This window comes from Neolamprologus multifasciatus, chromosome 11 (assembly GCF_963576455.1).
Source record: "Neolamprologus multifasciatus chromosome 11, fNeoMul1.2, whole genome shotgun sequence".
Lineage (NCBI taxonomy): Eukaryota > Metazoa > Chordata > Actinopteri > Cichliformes > Cichlidae > Neolamprologus > Neolamprologus multifasciatus.
In genome coordinates this window covers 17,290,724-17,309,811 of record NC_140449.1, presented here as the reverse complement: position 1 = coordinate 17,309,811, position 19,088 = coordinate 17,290,724, and the positions used below count along the sequence as shown (strand labels likewise).

General features: G+C 45.0%; 1 protein-coding gene across 2 annotated transcripts in view; it reads left to right on the top strand.

Moving 5' to 3' along the window:
- The first annotated feature begins 840 nt into the window (after positions 1-840).
- The window catches only part of kirrel2 (kirre like nephrin family adhesion molecule 2), a 35,346-nt gene continuing 17,098 nt past the window's right edge, over positions 841-19,088 (top strand). The window contains exon 1 of one of the 2 annotated variants that reach the window (XM_085178226.1): positions 841-1,549. In XM_085178226.1, the coding sequence (XP_085034352.1) occupies positions 1,510-1,549 (40 nt within the window). In that variant the 5' untranslated portion in view covers positions 841-1,509. The remainder of the gene's footprint in view (positions 1,550-19,088) is intronic. The other variant, XM_085178227.1, reaches the window with a different exon arrangement.

Here is a 19,088-nt window from a genome sequence, read left to right as displayed (position 1 = left end):
AACTGATGAAACCACGAATTCTGCTCTAAACCAGAAACCCTGAAGCAGAATGTCTGGCCAGTTTGTACCCTAAGGCTTGAGTTATGGAGTAGGACAATGGTCCAAAACACACCAGCAAGCTCACCTTTGAACGACTCAAACAAAACAAATGAAGGTTTTGGGGTGGCCTAGTCAAAGTCCAGACTTGCATCCAATGGAAATGATTTGGCATGACCTTAAACAGGCTGTTCATGCTTGAAAATCCTCCAACGGGCTGAATTAAAAACAATTCTGCAAAGAAGAGTGGGCCAAAATTCCTCCACAGCGGTGTGAAAGACTCATTGCCAGCTTACACGAACACTTGATTGAGGTTCTTGTTGCCAAGTGTGGCAACACCAGTTATTAGGCTTAGGGGGCAATTACATTTTCACACAGAGCCAGGTGGGTTTTTAATATTTCTTTTGCTTAATAAATGTCATGTAAGCATCATGTTAAAACTGCAGTTTGAATTTGCTAAGATTCGCTTTGTCTAATATCAAAATTTCTTTAACGATCTGAAACATTCAAACGTGACAAATATACAAAAAAAAAAACACAAAAACACAAAAAAAACTTTGAAATGAGGAAGGGGCAAATGCTTTTGTGCTGTGTATGATTTGGAAAAAGAAACTAATGGCCACAGCAAGATTCTGCATTTTCCCCTACAGGACAGGGAGCACATTGCTTTTCCAGCATCCTATTCTGTGGATTCATATTATTCAAGCGTTTTTCCACCCAAAGCTGTTAGAGCAGTCATTTAACTGTGAATAAGTTTTTTAAATGCCCTCCTCGTGATGCCTGCTCAGCCAATCCCAGTCCCCTAGGGGCGGGGGTCCACCCCCCCGGCAAGCATCTGAGGAAGAAGGGGCTCCTCAGGCTCAGCTTCTGCCAGATTTGGCTACCCAGTACCACCACCAGATGACTGTCAGTGCGCATTTCCAATTGGCAGGAGGGAGAGTAAACCGAGGAGACCGATCGGGGAAGAGTGTGTGTGTGAGAGAGAGAGAGAGAATCGGGAGTGAGTGTGTTATAGAGGGAACAGAGTGAGAGACTCCAGCGGAGGGGCGAGAGGTAACTTCACCGAGGTTATCACTGCGCACTGTCGAGGAGGAGTGATCGCTTTTTTTCGCGCAGCATGCTGAAGCAGGTTACAAAGTGGACTCTGGATGAACCTTCTGATTGAAACGCCCGATTCTCTAATGGACTGCTGGAGAGCACAGTGAGGCGAGAGCTGTGCCACAGTGGCAAGGAACGGAGACTGGGAAAGAAGCTGATGCAGAGGGGAAAGTTACCAACTGTGGAGATGTATTGCTAACTACGAGTTTACTGACTGCTCGGACCATTCTGAGTCGTTTCTTTAAACTGGATGCTATTGTAGACGAATCTCCGGTGATCCCGAGCCCGGTGCCGCGGTGGACCATAACCAGCTCAGTCGCATAGACGGAGCGAGACTCTTTCCATAGAATACAATCAGCGGCAAGAGCAACTAAAATGTCTTCGTTATACCTCATCTTTTGCGTGATGGTCACAGGTAAGACACTCTTTTGTTTGCTATCATTTAACCACCCGGGTCCTTATTAACGGGGAAAGATGGACCGCGCTCCATGCTGGCGCGCTGCGTCAAGCCATTCAGTGCGCTGCTGTAGTAGTGTGAGCATCTGATCTGCTGCAATGCTACATTTCACTGCTGTTAATTGCCGGTAAATGTTTAATTAGTTCTGAAAGAGTGATTACATCCGGAGGTTTCTCTGTCTGCGAGCAGTCCTTGATGAGAAATGGCACTGCGTAAGTGAGATTTGCAGTGATTTTTGCCCCCCTTGATCTTATTCAAACATCGGAAGCCAGAGCGAAGTGAGCTTTCTTGTTTTTAATGGAAAGGCTCCGAATCATGGTACGAGGGTGCACAGACGGAAAGTTTCACTTATTTGATTTCTTAAATCTGGGGACCGGTTGCGCCTGACCGCAGTGTTTCTCCACACGCGAGTGTCTTTTAAATAAAATGCTTTGTTGTTGTTGTTTTTTTAACGAGGCTCGTCGAGAATGCGCATTTAAACAGTTGATAACAGAACAATTAAAGCTGGGTATGAGACAGCTCATTGCAGCTCCCTGCATCTTTTTTTTTTTTGCCCTGAAGTTGGCCGGTGTTGCACACGCTGCACTCCCTTAAACAAAAAGAAGAAGGGGAAAAACACAAAAGCCAGAGGGAGTTTCTGCTGAGCGGACAGGATTGCGTCTAAAGTTTCTTTTCCTTTCATGTGGTGCGTAAACGGGCAAAAACGGACACGGTGTATCTTCCAACGGGGACTGCACGGTCTCCCGAGGACACGCATTTGAGATGGTAAGAGTGAGAGCGGGGAAGAGGGGGAGGCAGCGAGAAAGCAAAGGGGCAGAGAATGAGGGAGACACAAACTAGAGAGGGAGAGCATTTGTTTTTCTTGAGACGGGCAGACATAATGCACCTGTTTCCCCCCACCCTCTCTCTCCTACACAAACACCACCACCACCCCCTGTTGCTTTTTTATTGGCAGAACAGAGTTTATGAGTGATTATAACAAAGTCTGCTCATTCTGCCCCAGACCTTCCAGTATCGAGATTTCAAAATGCTTTAATTTTGAAGGAATTGTGAGGAGAAAGAATGTTTTTGATGCACGTCTTGTTTTGAAAATGCGACTTGACAGCTTTTGTTTTCCCTCCACACTTCAACGTTGTAACTTATTATTAGTTATCCTGTAATAGAATTAACAGAACGATGCCGAAAACAGATGTGTTTTTAGGCTTAAATGCAATTATTACGAAACAAAAACAAACAAAAAATAAGCAAGCAGGCTTTCTGAACAGCTGCTACAATTTATTTGACTCGTTTTGTGCTGCTCTTGTTGCAGAAAAGACGCTTTCGGCAATTAACACTGAGCAACTGTTGACTTATCAGCATTTTTCAGCGTCGATAAACTAGAACGCGGTATTAACACTTTGGGATGAGGAAAAATAATAATTAAATTTGAATGCAAGAGAATAGACAACAACCTCGCACTAAACACAGATGTTCTCCGGGGTGAGTGGAGGAAGAGGAGCGTGGGGAGGCAGGAAAGATAGCATAATGAAATTGAAATCCTTTAGGCTTTATTGTATTTTCACCTTAGACAGACTTTCACCAAAAGCCCAAGCATGCCCAATGACCATGTGTTATGCGTACATCTTTACCTTCAGCGTGGTTTTGTCATCATTCAAGGCTCCGGGGAGGAATGTGAAACGAGTAAACCTCCACTCCCTGATAGACTAGCAACAGCTGGATGAGAAGGAGCAGTAGCCAGACAGTGGCATATTTTCTGGACCCCAACACGCACACACTCACTCTCCCCCCTTTCACACTCAAGCACACAAATAATGAAAATGGTAACAGCTGCCCTAATTAGAACCTAAGAGACCCTAGACCTCATTTATTGTGTCAGTCTTATAAAGAGTCACAGATGCTCAAAATTCTTTGCACTCATAAATGTATTTTGTGGTATCCAAATTTGGCTCCAACACATGGCCTCACTTTGAAATTTATATGGCATATTGCATACATTTTGTAAGTATGTAGTCTGTACTACAACACAGATAATTTACTTTCCCGGATAGTCCCCTGGGCTCCCACAGGAATTGGATTCCACACTGAATCAGTATTCCGAGTAATCTTCAGTGAGCTCTTCTTTGGAACCTTTTGCTTTGGGTCGCTTGCGTCTCATCGGGCCAAGTTCAAAGGCTGTGAGCTGAGATTACAAGTTTCTCTCCATTCCTCTTAAGTTGTGTCGCCACTCATGTTTCACTATAGTGTGGCAGTGTGGAAATTTTCCACCTTGCTTCTTCTCACAGCATTTTTTTTTTTAATTTTTTACTTTTTGCCCGGTCGCAGAATGTGTGAGTGTGGAACACGGGGACAGGAGAGCGTATCTGCTTAATGGGCCGCAGGCAGATGGGAGACTTTCACCGACGGTTGAAAGCCTGTTCGCATTTATGCCTCATACAGACACAAACATAGAAATAAACTCGAGCAGAGAAAGTGATAAATGCAGCCCCAGCTCCCTCCTCCCCGCATTACCACCCTGGGTTTTCCCATTACCAGATTTGTCTTTAAAATATAGAGTACAACGATGCTTGAGGATGCAGTGACAACATGGCCTGGGAGGTTTTGTTTTAGGGAGCTGCGCATATTTTATGAACTGCTGTTTTGCTGCTCTTTGAATTCTTTCGGAGGGGAGTCAGACTGAAGACAAAGTTGGGGGTGGAAGATGGAAGGAGAGTCTTAAAGGAGGGGTAAGACTTGGATGTGTCACCAGTGTCTTGATGATTAAGCGAACAAGCAGCGGGTAAACACAGAAGAAGACCGCTGAGCATTGTTAACCTTTTCCCTGTCTTGTTAGTCTTGTCTCTGTCGCACAAACACACACACAAACAAACCAATGCGCTCTCTTTCTGTCTCCGTTTTACCTCCTCTCCTTGTATCATGCGCCTTTCTTTTCTTTTCCTCAGAAAAAAGATCGGAGATAAAGTAAGAGAGACTAAGTGCCAGAAAGTTTGGGAGTAAGAACTGTAGCCAGCCAGGGAGGAGTGTAAGATATGAGGTTCACCAAGTGCAGACACAGCAGAATCTGAATGCAGCTGACTCTTGAACAGAAGTGCCTTGCAAAATTTAGGAGACAAAGTCAGGGCAAAGATAGATAACATGTGGTCAACTCGATGTTCAGTCCGTGTTGCTCGTTTTTAACGCTGTATCTGAAATTTCTAGAAACTAAACACAAAACAAAAGATTCACATATGCCTTTTTTATATTTTAAACTTTATCCCAACATGTGCATTTTAAGAGTTTTGTCAAGATTACTGTAGGTGACTGGACTGGATGAATATTTTTAGAGCAAGCCATCAAGTTTTTCTTTTTTACAAATGATGTGGTCATGCAAACACACACACGCACAGGCACACCCAAGCCGGCAGTAATGAATGTCCAAAATCTGCAAGAAAGACCTGTTATTTCCTTTCATCCTGAAGACCCGTTATGCACACGAGGCATTGTCTTTCTGCTCTTCTTCATATCCTCTGCGCCCCCCTTCCTGCACACGCACTTGCAGCATTTTTACGGAAGGAGAAACTGGAATGAGAAAGGAAACAATGGGGCTTCATAATGTTGCTCATCTCTAATCAGCTTTGCCATGTGGGTAAACACAGATAAAGAACTTGGCAGTGTGTCCCGAGGCTTTGTTATCAGCTGTTAGCAACTTAAGTGGATGTGCGCACTGGTATGGCTCAACACAGGAAGCCCAAGTAGCCAGGTAGCAAACTGTTGATGACATTTGGCTTCTTTGTTATTATTTTTACCTCGTCCCACCCATCCTCCTTTTGTCTTCACTCTCTCCTTGTGTCTGTCTCTGCACATCCTCAGCATGTCTTCCTCTGAGGTGGTTTGAGGAGCCGGAAAGGATATGATAGGGAACAGGACAATGGGAGCTTCCTGCCATTTTCCTAGAGTCTTCTTCCCCAGTTGTGACTCTTCGGGGCTGTGTTGTGAGCATACACACGGGCGGGGGACGGCACAAATTTGTTGGCTCTTTCATTCTTCTGTACAAACACAGTAATGGAAAGAATAGAGAGAGGAAGAAAGTGGGATTAATTCCGTGCATGTCATTAGAACAGGCCCCCAAGGGAAAGAGTTGAATTTATACAGTAGCAGCTATTTTAAGAAAGACTTGTATTGCATTTATCTCCTCCCTAAAATGCAAGTGTCACTTCCTTTTGCAGAGATATATCGCCATTTCAAGACCTTAAGCCCAGTAACCAACATACAACAGATGCACTAGACCACACATTCATTTTTATTTTCCAATCAATTCTTGCCCTGCAAGACAAGAATTTCATATCTCCTGCCGAGACGCAGAAACCAACAGCAAATTGAAATTTATCTTCTGCGTTGCAGCAATATCTGTTCCTGTGTTATCTTCACCAGCCGCCTTCCTTAACCTTGTATTAAAGATAGCTTTATTGGAGTAGAATTCTGGCAGCTGGGAAGAGTTTCAGGAAAAAGAAAAAAGTTCAGTTGGGAATCCCATCAGACAACATTTATTTAGCACTAGATGCAGATTTATTTTACTTCTATTTTTACTCTCTTTGCATAAACTATGATTGGCAGTGGCACTTGATTAGAAGAAGATGTGAAATATTCAGCAGAGTGCACTAGGGCTTATATGGCGTGTGCACATCATCCAGAAATGAATCACAAGGAGCTCACGGAAGCAACACCCTGAACACACTCGCGCACCCACAGAGGTCAAGGGCGCACGCTGGGGCTGTGGATGATGAGCCGAGATGAGTGTTTGGCATCTTCAGGGCTGTGTGCTCTTTCTGGAGCGATTAGTCAAAGTCCAACTGTCTAATTAATGATGCTCCAGCTCTCAGGACATGTCACCTCCTTAACCAGCTACGGGTGAAAAACACATTCAAGGAAACAAGAAACTGTCTGCCTGCTGCTCATTTTATTAGATATGGAAAGAGTGTGTACCCTTGTGGGAATAAACATTCCAACTACTTGTTCCTTGAAGAAGTCCACGCTCACTCCTTATTCTCCTTTTCATCTCTCCACCCTGTCAGTTGAAACTGCCTGGAACGCCGTGGCTAATATTGTGTCGGTGACTCAACCATTAACCAAAATAGTGGGTTGGTTGTGGCTTGCCCTTGTCTTCCTCTGCACAATGAAAGATTGTCCTGTGCTGCTGCTGCTGTTGTTCTTCCTATTGTTGGAAGAGACTGTGTGAAGGATTGGAGAACGTGTAGCCATGTCTTTTATTTACATTTCTTCTGCAGAGAATTTCAGACAGGGCTGAGAAACTCTCGCTGGGAGGTCTGCGAGAGAAGGCAACCAATTTGCTATCAACTGAGGGATGTCAGTCAAAGTGTATTGATCAAGCCTTTAACTGCAGCTCCCTCAATGGCAAAACATGTTAATGTTATCGAGCTGTGTTGAGACGTGAGTAGCAGCGAAGTGTGTGTGTGTGTGTGTGTGTGTGTGTGTGTGTGGGTGTGGGTGTTTGGTAGAGGTGGGTGGCAGTTAACTGGTTGAGGGGTGTGTCTCTCCCTTTCTCTCTCCTGAAGTCTGCTTTCGGTGTAAGAAAGCTGATGCAAAAACAACAATGGGCTCAGCATGAGAATAGGGGGAGGAAGAGAAAGGGAGAGGAGGGCGGCAGAGGGGGTCAAAGGGATTTACTGCCAGGAGCCTAGAATTTCAGGTAATGGATATGCTTGTTTCAGTGGAAACCAAACCTGCTGTTTTTCTTTGAGCATGGCAGAGGTGAAAAAACAAAAAAAGAAAAGTTGTAACTGACTGCAAGTCCGAGGGGGATTAATAGCACCTCAGGCTAAACATTAGATCTCAAGTGTACACTTGAATGCAAAGAAAGTGATTGTGTGCATACCTGTGTTTGTGTGTGTGTGTGTGAGAGAGAGAGCTGGAGGTGGGCTGGGTGGGGGGAAGCAGGTGTGCGAGAGAGAAGTAAGGGAGGCGTATGCTGGAAAGAAGCTTTTCTGCCACATTTCTGCGAAGCAGCATCAGCGAGGAGGGCAAGAACACATGGCTAAGTGCTTCCCAAGCTGGCTGAGGTAAACCTAACACCCCTCCTGGAGGAAGCAGCCCAACCATTGTTCCAGCACATTGCACCCGTCTGACTGAGGCATCCTAGTGCTGTGCAGATCCCAGGGGGCTGGAAAGAGAACGAAGCAGAGGAGGAGGAGGAGAGGGACTGATTGTTCCCTGCTCAGACTATCCACAGATGGGGCTATGGCACAGGATGCTTGCTGTTTGCTTTAGAGTCCCAAGCGTTTGCTTTGCAGTCATGGTGTACAGAATGCTCTTGGGGATAGAGGAGAAGAGAGTTCTTGCGGAGACAACAGCAGGGGAAGGGAAAGAGACAAGGCAAGAGGGAGAGAAAGAAAGGTATAAGGGGAAAAAAGGGAGCCTGCTTAATATGATGTCAGTGTGAATATAGTGTCATTGCCAAGAAGGGAAGACGGATGATACAGCCATACAGTGATCGGGTAGTTGGGCGAAAGAGTGCTCAAGTCCTCCCCTGTATCCAAACAGAGACATATAGAGCCGAAGATAATGGAGGAGGGAGGGAGAGTAAAGGGAGTGATTGAGGAAGAGGAAAAAAGGAAGGGATGAGATGCAGGGAACCCAGGCTGCATCCATCATGTGGTTTGGTGCAGAAGCCATTTGTACCTATTGTTCTCTATAATTTGTTTTCTCAGAGCCTGCAATGGGAGGGGTGAAGGGGAGACACAAAGCTATGGCAGCCATTTATTTTTGCACTAATTGCATAAGTGAGACAGCATAATTAGACATATAGCTAAACAGACAATAGGCCGAGATATTCGCAGACGGAGATAGACAGGGAGGTGTAGATAGATCTGAATAGATGAGAGGCCTGGCCCTCTCCATTTCAAATTCAAGAGTACGAGAGAACATGTTAAACGCAGTAAAGGGGATGGAGAGGGATAAAGGGAAAGGAAAAGGGAGAGTAAAGGAGATGGGCATATAGAAGGGATGAAAGATAAGAGGGAGGGAGGGAGAGAAAAGCCCTCTTCACAGACTGCACTTTGAGGTGCGGCCCAGTGTCGCCGGAATAGTCACCTCATTTAATACACCTGCTCAGCGGGGAGGGGAGGGAAAAGTATAAAGATGTTGTAAAGGAAAAGAGAAAAAGGGCACAAGAGAAGAGAGGGAAGAGGAAACAGATCTCATCTCAGATTCTTCAGATCAAAGGCAGAGAGTGGCTACAGAAGGCTGTTTGTTGTGGCTTGTTTGGGAGGGTCTCTGTCTCTGTGGGGTCATGGGTTCACCTGGTCTGCTATTTTGTTCAGGCGGCATTACGCTGCAGCACAGCCACACACTGAGCGACTTGCAGGCTACTTCATTACCTGAATGATTGTTTTTAAGAGACTTTTTTCTGTTTTTTTTTTTTTTTTACAAAGCGATCAAGCAGGAGGAACGCTGATTAGCAGATGGAGGCTGCCTGCTTCAGAGGACAGAGAAGTTAAAAATTTGTTAAAACTATCACAGTTTAGGAAGAAAAATAAAAGTAGCAATGTTTTCAGCTGACTTGACCGTGATTCCAGCAGATTTCGCTATGTTAGATTCTCTTTGTGTGCTAATGGAGTTGTGCATCTGCCAGGTCCTTGTGTAGGCGGTGCATGGGTGTGCTGAACATGTCACGTAGCCTTTTAGGACTGTAGTACAGGGAAAGATAAATAGGCCGTTAATGAAGCTGCAGAATCACAGGCAAGTTAAAAAAGCTAAGTGAAGATTGAGGGGCAGTCAGGCCTGATTGGAGGGCTATTGAAGCCGGTCAAGAGAAGCTCTTGCGTCGTCACACTATAGATTAGACACTCACTCCACTATAGACCTCAGCCTAACTACCCTTCTTTCTCTAAAGCAGTCCTCTGACACTCTATAGTGGCTCAAGTCAACTCCATGATTGTTCTGGGGGAGTTCTTTAAAAGCCAATTTAAACTCAGTTCTTTGTTTAACTCCCCAGGAACTCAAGCTGGGACATATTGTATTGGCCGTGTGTGTTTGTGTGCGACTGAGTGTGTCTGTGCCCTTTTGTGGCTTAGATTTGGTGGTGTTTTTCTGTTTTTTGTGTGTCTGTGTGTATGTGTGTGTGTGTGTGTGTGTGTGTGAGCCGTCTTTGAGCATGTGATGTTTAGTTAAAAAATAAATGGGTGTATCTCGGAACTGGCAGAGACTAGTTTTGTGGGTGAAAGAGAGGGTGCATGAGAGAAATCAATGGCCCAATTCAACCTATTACAGCCATGACTGTTGCTGTAATGGTGTGGAAATGGACAGTAGTCATGTGGATCCCTTTTATATCTCCGGGCTTAGATCACAAGTGAAGCTGTGATTCATTTCCTCCCAGCTTTGATTTAAAAAAAAAAAAGTACCCTGAGTATTTCAAAGAGTCCCTCACATGATGGTGAGAAGGAAAAAGAAATACCCCTTCGTTTTTGTGAAATGGTGGAAACCTCTTTTTCTGCCAGGTTTGCCGAAGGACAAACACAACACTGGGCTGCAATTTTTTTCCTCAACAAATAATGGCTCTTCCAAACTTCTCTCCTTCCAGCTGTTGCCTCTTTGATCCCAGGTAGCATGTTAACAAGCAATGCCTTCATGGAGTACCCTTAACATCAGTATGTGTATTCACATTAAGGTGTGAGAGTGTGTGCATGCGTTTGCACATGTATGGCTTCAAAGTTTGTGTGCGGATTTTCACACCAATTAACAAATTGCTTTATATGTTCGCTGAAGTGACGATAGCCTGTCTCCTGTGGGGCGCTGGATTTTTTTTTTTGCCCACTTCAGTGTTAACTCAAGGTGGGATAAACCTTCTTTCACACTAACTCATTAATGATACTGGTCTAATTAGTGCCTGTGGCTCCAGACAGGGGGCCCCTGGAGGACACATCACCATTGTGAGCTGGCCTAATCAGGAGACCACTCAAAAGACCGAGGACCCACTGCACCAGTGAGAAAGTTCACACATATAGAGAGACCTGCCTGGACTCACACTCAAATTAACGCGCTGGTTCACTGGGGTAGGAGAGTATAAAAAAAAAAAAAAAAGGTTATATTTTCAGATTTCTGACCATTGAGGATAGGCTATTTGCTCATTCCCATTTAGCGCCCTCTCTCCCTCTGGTAGTGCTCCTCCCGAGGGCGATGCAGAAATATGATTTAGCTCTCCTTCATCTCTTCATCCCTCTTTTTCACTCCAGATAATTCAATCTGTTTAATATCAAATAATCTCTCACAATTTTTCACCTTTTTTTTCACGTTTTAACCTTATCGCTCAAACAGCTACCTCAGGGAGCGGGGCCTCGTTCCACTGTGTTAAAAAAAGGGGGGGAAGGTGTGAGGATGGGGAGCAGAGAGGAAGAGGTAGCCCAGGAAAAGAACGATGGCAAATAGCTCTCCAAGGAGTGCTTTTAAATGCCTCTGTTTGCCATTCTCATGGGCCATATGTGAAAGAGTGGGCAAATAGATTCAAAGATAGGAGAATACTAAAAAGGAGACAGCGATACCGGGAACAATAAAGGGAAAGACAGAAACAATCTACAAGAATTTAGTGGAGAGTAGGTGATGTGAGTTGTGGAACTTGAGGTTTGGGTCCCTAACTTGTGTCCCACAGCACTTAACATGCCCCTGGCCATCTCTCCTGGCAGTTAATTAGAATCCAATAAGGTTGCCGCCTGTTGGTCATTGTTCCTCCACTGTGTTTACCCTTTCCAGAGGCTCCATTCGCTGCTTAATCTGCCGAGAAGCTGAATGTCAATAGGTGAGGCCAAGACTCCAGAGCCCTGCGAGAGAGGGAGAGATGAAGCTAAAAGGAGGGGAAGGAGTGAGAATTAGGGGGAGTGAAAGGAAGAGGTCATTATTCTCGTTCCCCTCAATATTGTTCTCTGACGTTCCATTTCTGTTGAAACCCCATCCAGCCTCCCCCCCATCTCTCTCTCTTGCATCTCCTCTCTTCTTCTTTTCTTCTCACTTCTAATCCGTCCTCTTGATTGTTCTAAGCTGCTTTCAGCCCCTGGGAGGGTGGGGGGCTTTGGAGTCTGTTTTAATTAAGATTTAAAAGACGACTCCCTCAAGAAGGGAGATTTAAGAGCAGGATGGACTAAGCAAAGTAAATAAGCAAAGGTAGGACAGATTGTAGAGATGTCTCAGCAAATATCAGAAATCAGTAAAAGGAGAATGTGAAAAAGCTATTATTTAACACGTGGGACACGCCCATACATTAATGCAAAAACAGGCAGACACTGAGGCATTTGGATGGATAAGCCAAATTGGATTTTTTTTTTGTAATCACACGGCACAATCTATATAGATTGATCTTAACTTCCTGTGATTCATACCATATCCTGTGAGGGTGATATGGGATCAGTGGTAACCAGCAGGCAAGCCGAGAGAGTTATCTCCACACTCTGTCCAATGATCGATCATCTCACACGATGGCCTTAAGAGCCTGTAACGCCTCACTTGTTTATCAGAACCCCGAACTAGAATGTTTTCCATAGATACAATGCATGAAAGGGAGGAGAGAACTCAGGGGGGCATGTTTTTTAAAGCTAAAACGTTTTATTTGTAGCATAATCAGATATGGTTAGAAGCTAAACTGATTTTTCTTTGCATTACATTTGGGTATTAGTGGTGCACCTTGCAAACATAAGAGATACTCCAGATTAGCTTACTGGGTGCAGCCTGCAGGAGGCAGGAGACGAGACACCCGCTTGCCTGCTGTGCGTTCTTCTGACTGTTAACCGCACTATACTCACATCAGCTCAACTGGCCATCAAACAGACTTTACACCATCGATCTGGCGGGACCGTGTAATGTTTCAACTTCACGGGACAATTGCGTCCCTCGGATGCAGCGTCATCATCAGTGTCTAGAAAAGTTCTGAGGTGCAGTTGGATGCGTGAAAAGGCCGGGCACTTAACAGTCACATCACGCCGTGACAAAAGGAGATTTCTCTCCAGAAGCCTGGCCACCAGAGATACCAGCTTTGCTTTACTTTTACCATGCAAACAGCGTGTTACAAAGTGTTATGCTGAGGAGCGGTGCGTGTCACTGCAGCCCAAGAGCAGGCATGCGTTACATGTTTGGTAAAACAGTCACATAACAGCGCATCTGCCTCAACTGCAAACTGCGCATTCTTAAGGGCGAGTAAAAGCCGCTAAGAAAACACACCCCAAGACAAAACACACAATGAAGTGTTTAACTTCATCAAACCACAGACTTCGGTGCAGCCGGTAAGGTGTTAAAGGCCAGGCTAGGGTCGAGAGCCCAACCCATGGCATTCTCTGCTGTGATACATCCCAACACACAGCCACCATATGTCCGGGTTTCACAGTCAATGAGCCAACCCACCCACTGTGACAAAGGCCCATTCACACCCAGTTGACTCTAAGGAAATCTGCAATGCCATGGTATGATTAGGACAGAATGCAGCACTGGCGCAGACCTCGGCCGTTAGACAAAAACAATAGACTAGAACAAACGCAGAAATAAAAGGACTGTTAGGGAAGAAGGGGTACCTAGACAAAGAACTTTAAAAAGTACTTTGAGCGGATAAACATAAGTATGATCTTGCCCTCAGCCTGCTACAGCTCCATCGCTTGCCTCCATCAAAGCCCCCTGAGACTCTCCCCGGCACACTCTGCCTTCGTCACTCACAACTCTCTTAATAAGGCCAGCAGTAAACGGCAAGAAAAATATGCAGGGATGAAAGATCCTTCTCTCATGTTCTCACTTTGAGGATGTGTTTCCGGGTGTCAGGGGAAGGTGGAGAAATGCAGCTTTAGAGTAATGCTGCATTTTAATAGAAACAATAAACTGCTTATAAAATATTATTTTGTGTCCCATATCCTGTTGTGTGTAGCAACAGCTCACAGCTTTTTTTTGGGGCGGGGAGGGGGGGGGGGGGGGGGCAGACATGAAAAACCCACCTAGGAGAAAACCTCATGCCAAAGAATAAAGAGTGCAGAGCTCCTGGGGGAGAGATATATCTCACATATATTCTTTCACCGCAGCGATTAATATCTAGGAAAAAAAGGTCAAACCCGACTTGAAACGGTCCAGTATATCACAGTTACATTTGGAGGCGGCATTTCATACATCAATCCCTGCTGTGATGTCTCATCAGCCTGGTCACACTGGGGAGACCCACGCTGCAGATTATCAAAGATTGATGGGGTGTCCTAGTTAAAGATAGGGGAGGAGAGATGACTGGTTAGTGGCAGGAACTATACCGTGATCTTTTTCAGAGGTGATGATTGGAGGGCTCGCATGGCAATGCCCAGTGCAAACATCATCACTGCATCTGACTCGTGTAGGGCTTTACCGCCGTAACCCAGAGACCTGACCACGGGGGAAACTTGCAGAGGTAGCAGTTTGGAGGAAGGAGGGGAGGGGGTCACTGCTCCTATGAGAGGCATTGCTGTCTGACTCGGGAAGCTCAAATGAAGCTCTAAACTTTGCATTTCCTCCCTTCCACTTCCATCCTCATCATCATCCTCTTTATCAGAAGACAAAACAAACTGACAGAACAAACAGGCAGATTATCCCAAATCCTTTTTCTCTCTCTCTCTAACACACAGCCTCAAAATCTCTTATCCACTGTTCACTGTCATCCTACCCATTTCTTGTTCCGAGTGCTTGCTTAATAATTAATTGATTAATTAGTTCGCTCATTAATCATTTATTCATTAATCATGGCCTGATTTTTCTAGAGGAAGTGGTGCAATCTGAAAAAAAAAACCCTGACTTCACATTTCACTCTAATTATGCTCCTTTTACTAATCAACGCTTAAGAAATGGAGTTTCAGGAAATTAGTTTTCCCCTTCCCTTCTTTTTCTCAGCACAAAGCAGAATGTATTGAGGTCGGCAGGTAACACCCCCCCCCTTCCCCCGCGCCACCCTCTCACTTTCTCGTGTTCTGGAAGCTCTTAGTCATCAGGAATTTTAAAGGAATGTTTCAAGTAACAGGCAATCTGATGAACAGAATATAAAATTGATGTTAAATTAAAACTCGCACTTTCATCTCCTCTGGATGAGGAAGAAAAAAAAAAAAGAGTAGGAATTCTGGTCGCGGACTATCCTGAGACAGTGATTAATACGCGGCAATTTGAAGGCTGTTTGTAAGAACAGAGAGGTGGCAGCATTGTGAATCACACACTTATTCTCTTCACCGGATCCACGGGTCTCCCGGGAGAGGAGGTAATTTGTTTAATCGCTAAGAGTTATGTTCTCCGGACAGAGAGATGGGAAGATAGGATCGTTCAGAAATATGCTCCGCAACGTGGCGTGAGCGCGAGAGGGAGAGCGCAGAGAAATATTGTGAACAGGTTTAATTAGGAGTGTTTGTGTGCCTTTGTGTTCCTGTTGGATGCAGAGTTCACTACAGAGCTCAGCTGCTTTCTCTGAAGAGGCTCTTGTCAGCTGCTGACAAAAAAGAATTATGCATCAAATTAAAGAGAGCTCCACTGAAATGGAGGCAAGTCGGGCATTAACCTCTAAGCTTTAAAAAGCACACATATTAAGCAACACTAATGAGACTCTCATTGAGCTGCCTGTGTTTTATATTCAAACACACACAAAAGCGCGGCTTTGACTTGCAGTGTGCCATTGCAGCTTCTCAATGAGGTTGTCTTTTTTATTTATCTCACCAGCAGCAAACACTGCGTAAGTGAACAATAGCGTAGATGGCCCCTTTACCATAATAAGATGCATACATTTACAACATTACCACCCTCATTAAAAAATAATAATAATAAAGGGGAAAAAAAGTATTAATTATGAAACGCACTACTTCCTATCGCGAAGAGCCGAGGGGGTTTCCACTGGGCTCAATTAGGAAGAGCAGGCCGCAAATCCCTTGACTAAATTAATTGATACCCCAGAGCATTAGAGCCAGAGTCCCAGTACCGAATCTGTGCAGAGAATCCCTTTGTTTTCATTTCCACTGCATTTTTTTAAAGCAAGATATCGTGGCAATTTTCACATTATCTCTTCATTGTTTTATGGATTTGAATGTGTCATTTATTGATATATTTGTTTTGTGTACTTGTTTTATGGCGGCAGCTGAGATTGAAAAGATTTGCAATTTTTTTTCTACCCTCCCCCCACTCCTGTCTCATCTTTGAGCTGCCTCACTGCCACATGTTGTGAACCACTGCTATTTTATCCACCATGTCAGCTGTTATGCACACACTAAACCGCGGCTTTTGCAAGCAGCGCAAGAAGTTAATGATGTAAAAGCACAGTGAATTATATTGAAAGCCCTTCCATCCAAACACTGGCGAAAATTAGGAGGGGGGGGGGGGTAGCCAGAGAGAGAAATTGGGATATAGAGACAGAAAGAAAGAGAGAGAGAAAGAGCAAAGACCAAAGAGGGAGTTGGTGACGTGGAGGGGGGGGGGGGGGTGCAGAAGAGGGCTGGAACTGTGACACAGATCCCGCCAGCAGCTGTCTTGTGTTGGAAACACCAGGGGGTAAGCAGGAGCGCAATGACAAGACTAGCTCAATCAACATCTTGTCAACATTGCTGGCTGATGTGTACAGACAATTCCATACCACTGCCACTGACTCCCTCCCCTTTTTCTCTCCTTTTTATATGGCTTTTTTATTTCCTGTCCTCCTGCCAGCCAGCCAGTCACTTACTATCTGTCTGCATGGAGTCAGCTCTCAGCTCCCCTAGCTCTCGGCTTCAGTGTAGGGGAGCTGTTTAAAAAAGCCGTGTTGGAATTATACTCAGAGAGATGCTTTTGCCCACTAGAAACCCTAAAGATATGGGCCTCTGACACTGAGTGTGCATCAATGTGCTCATGTGAGTGGCAAGTGTGAGAAGACAGTATAAGAATGAGTGTATTTATGCCACATTGTCGGGCACTGCAGCACACTGACTGTGCGAACCATTCACGTGCATTCACACGCTGACTATGTCACATCAGCACTCTTGGGTTCTTACCCAGCCTCCCCTTTTCTTCCCTCACTCCTTCCTCTCCCCGTATGCATACCACTCTATTACACTATCCACTGCATCTGTTAGCAGCTACCCAGGGAGAACCTCGGCTGCTGCTCACCCATGCGATCAGCCTCACTGCTGTCCTGATGTGTTCAGTGCCCTATTCCAGCAGGGGAAAAAACCTCATGGTGACAGCCTCGGAGACAGACTGATTACAGCATTCCATCAATCCCCTCTCAGGCTCCCTCCTTTGCAATTGGAAGCTGACAGGAGCCCACTTTTTCCATTTTTACCTTACCTCAGTTTTTTCTGATCTTTCTAAAATATAGTACCTCTTTTTTTTTTGCTCTTGTTCCCCCCCCCACTCTGCTTTCTTGAGTGTTGTGTTGACAAGCTGACACAAACCCCTGTGATTTTCACACCAGGGATGCAGAGAGTGAGAGAAAAGGGACAGGGGAAGGGGATACAGGATAGAGTAGAGGAAGAGATGGGGAGGGAAAGTGCAAGGGAGAGTCTGGTAAGACATGACAGCTGACACAGAGTCTTGAAAAGCAGAGTGATGGCAGGAAGAGCGACGGAGAGAGCAAATCAACAATTAGTAGCACCTTATAGAACTCGCAAGGTTGGGGGGCTGGTAAGTATTGATTTCAGGTATCACGGTTCACTGAGTGTGGTCGTAAAGGTGATGAGCAGAGGAATGAGGGGATTGGGCTGGATTGTGAATGGATGCAGGAATGGGAGGGAATGCCCGTGGTTGGGGTTTCGGCAGAACACCAGGAGGGGGTTGGGTGGATGAGCGGGTCCACTCTCTAAAAAGGGGCCTAGGTCTGAGCCAAGATTTTCACAATGGAATAAAGGCTGAAAGGGGAGGCTAGGAGGATTAAACTCCAGCAAAACAGCTCTTAAAAAGCTGTCAGGCTGCAATTTGGGCACAAAAAAGCAAAATGGGAGAGAAGATAGTGAGAGTGGGCGGTTGAGAGTGCAGATGAAATGCAATGTGGGAAAGAAAAGATGGAAGAGATGCTCGGTTGCATTAAGGTACGCTAGATGCAGACATCTGCAGAGGCACAGGGTGAAGCTGTTTGCAACAGTTAAAGAAAAATACAGAGGTGCTCACCCATATAGTGTGTGTGATGGGGCGGGTGGCCATACTGCCATGGGCTGGTGGGTGGTATCTGTTGTTAGCGTGTTTTAAGCCCCTTAGAAGTTCTGTGAGAGTCACGGAAATGAGCTTAGTAGCCAGATCAAACATAAGATGGGTGCCGTGTCCCCTTTGGGACATACTGTTTGGTTCAGCTACTACTCAGCATTACTCTCTCTTTATATGCACACACAAGCACACATACACACACACACACACACACACACACACACAGGAAAAGGAAGACAAAAGAGGCTGACTCAAAACAAAGGGATAATAATTCCATACAGAGAGAAATGGAGCTCCCATTTTCCAGCCCGATTTAGAAGCCTTATCTAGACAAGGCACAATGGATGGCATTTGGAGAAAGTGGTTGTTTATTCCAAGCTTGACACTTTTTTGCCAATTGCCTTGTTTTGTAATGTTTTTTGTCTGCTTTGCCTCCTCATTTTCTCATCTCCGGCTCTTATTGTGGGAAAACTCACATCAGCTGGGCTCGGGAGTCTTTGCCGTTAGCATAGGGCTGAAATGCAAGTAGATATCGGTGCTATTTCTTTTTTTTTTTAGCATTTTGAATTATTACTGCACAGAGCAAATTGTCCAGTCAAGTTGAGAGCACTTACATTTATAGACCCCACAGGACTGGATGTTGCACTCTTCGTACTGGATGGGAATGAGGACATGGCATAAATCGGAACTAAAATAGGAACTCTTTGCAAACACTGCCATCAGCAGCTGAGTGTCATCGTAAAACATGGGAAAATGAACAGAGTGGAGTAGCTGATGTTATTTTATTTTTTCATTTGAAGGTTCCGACTTATGCACTTAAATTGACTTTTGTGCCCTCAGATGCTCAGATCATTTATTTATTATTAAAGTTTTTTTTTTTTTTTAAATCTTGTTTCTGTAGCCCAGAGGGACTCCCTCATTGATAATGCATTTCTTATCCCCTTGCCTTCACCTTATTCATCACAATAAATGAATGCCTAATCCTAATGGCAGCATTATACTTTCCACTTTACCAAGTACGTGAGAGTTAGCTTGGGTCCTACTGGTGCAAATTCTGTCATGAGGGCTGAACGCAAGACTCCACAGGGGGTGTCCGAGCGTCCTTGAGTTTGTTGTGACCGCAGCGTGTCCACACAGAAACTACAGTACAGCAGCAACAACAACACTTTCGGACCATGACATTGAACGACTACTCGTCCCTGGGTATTCGCAGTTATCCACGTAACCTTAACTAATGCTATCCCTGACCCTAAAACCAAGTATTAAGCCTCAAAAAGCAGTCCATACCTCTGGGGACCTTGATATTTGTTCCCACAGGTTTGTGTGCAGTCAGGTTAAAGTCCCCACCGGGATAAATGCACACGAGACACACTCA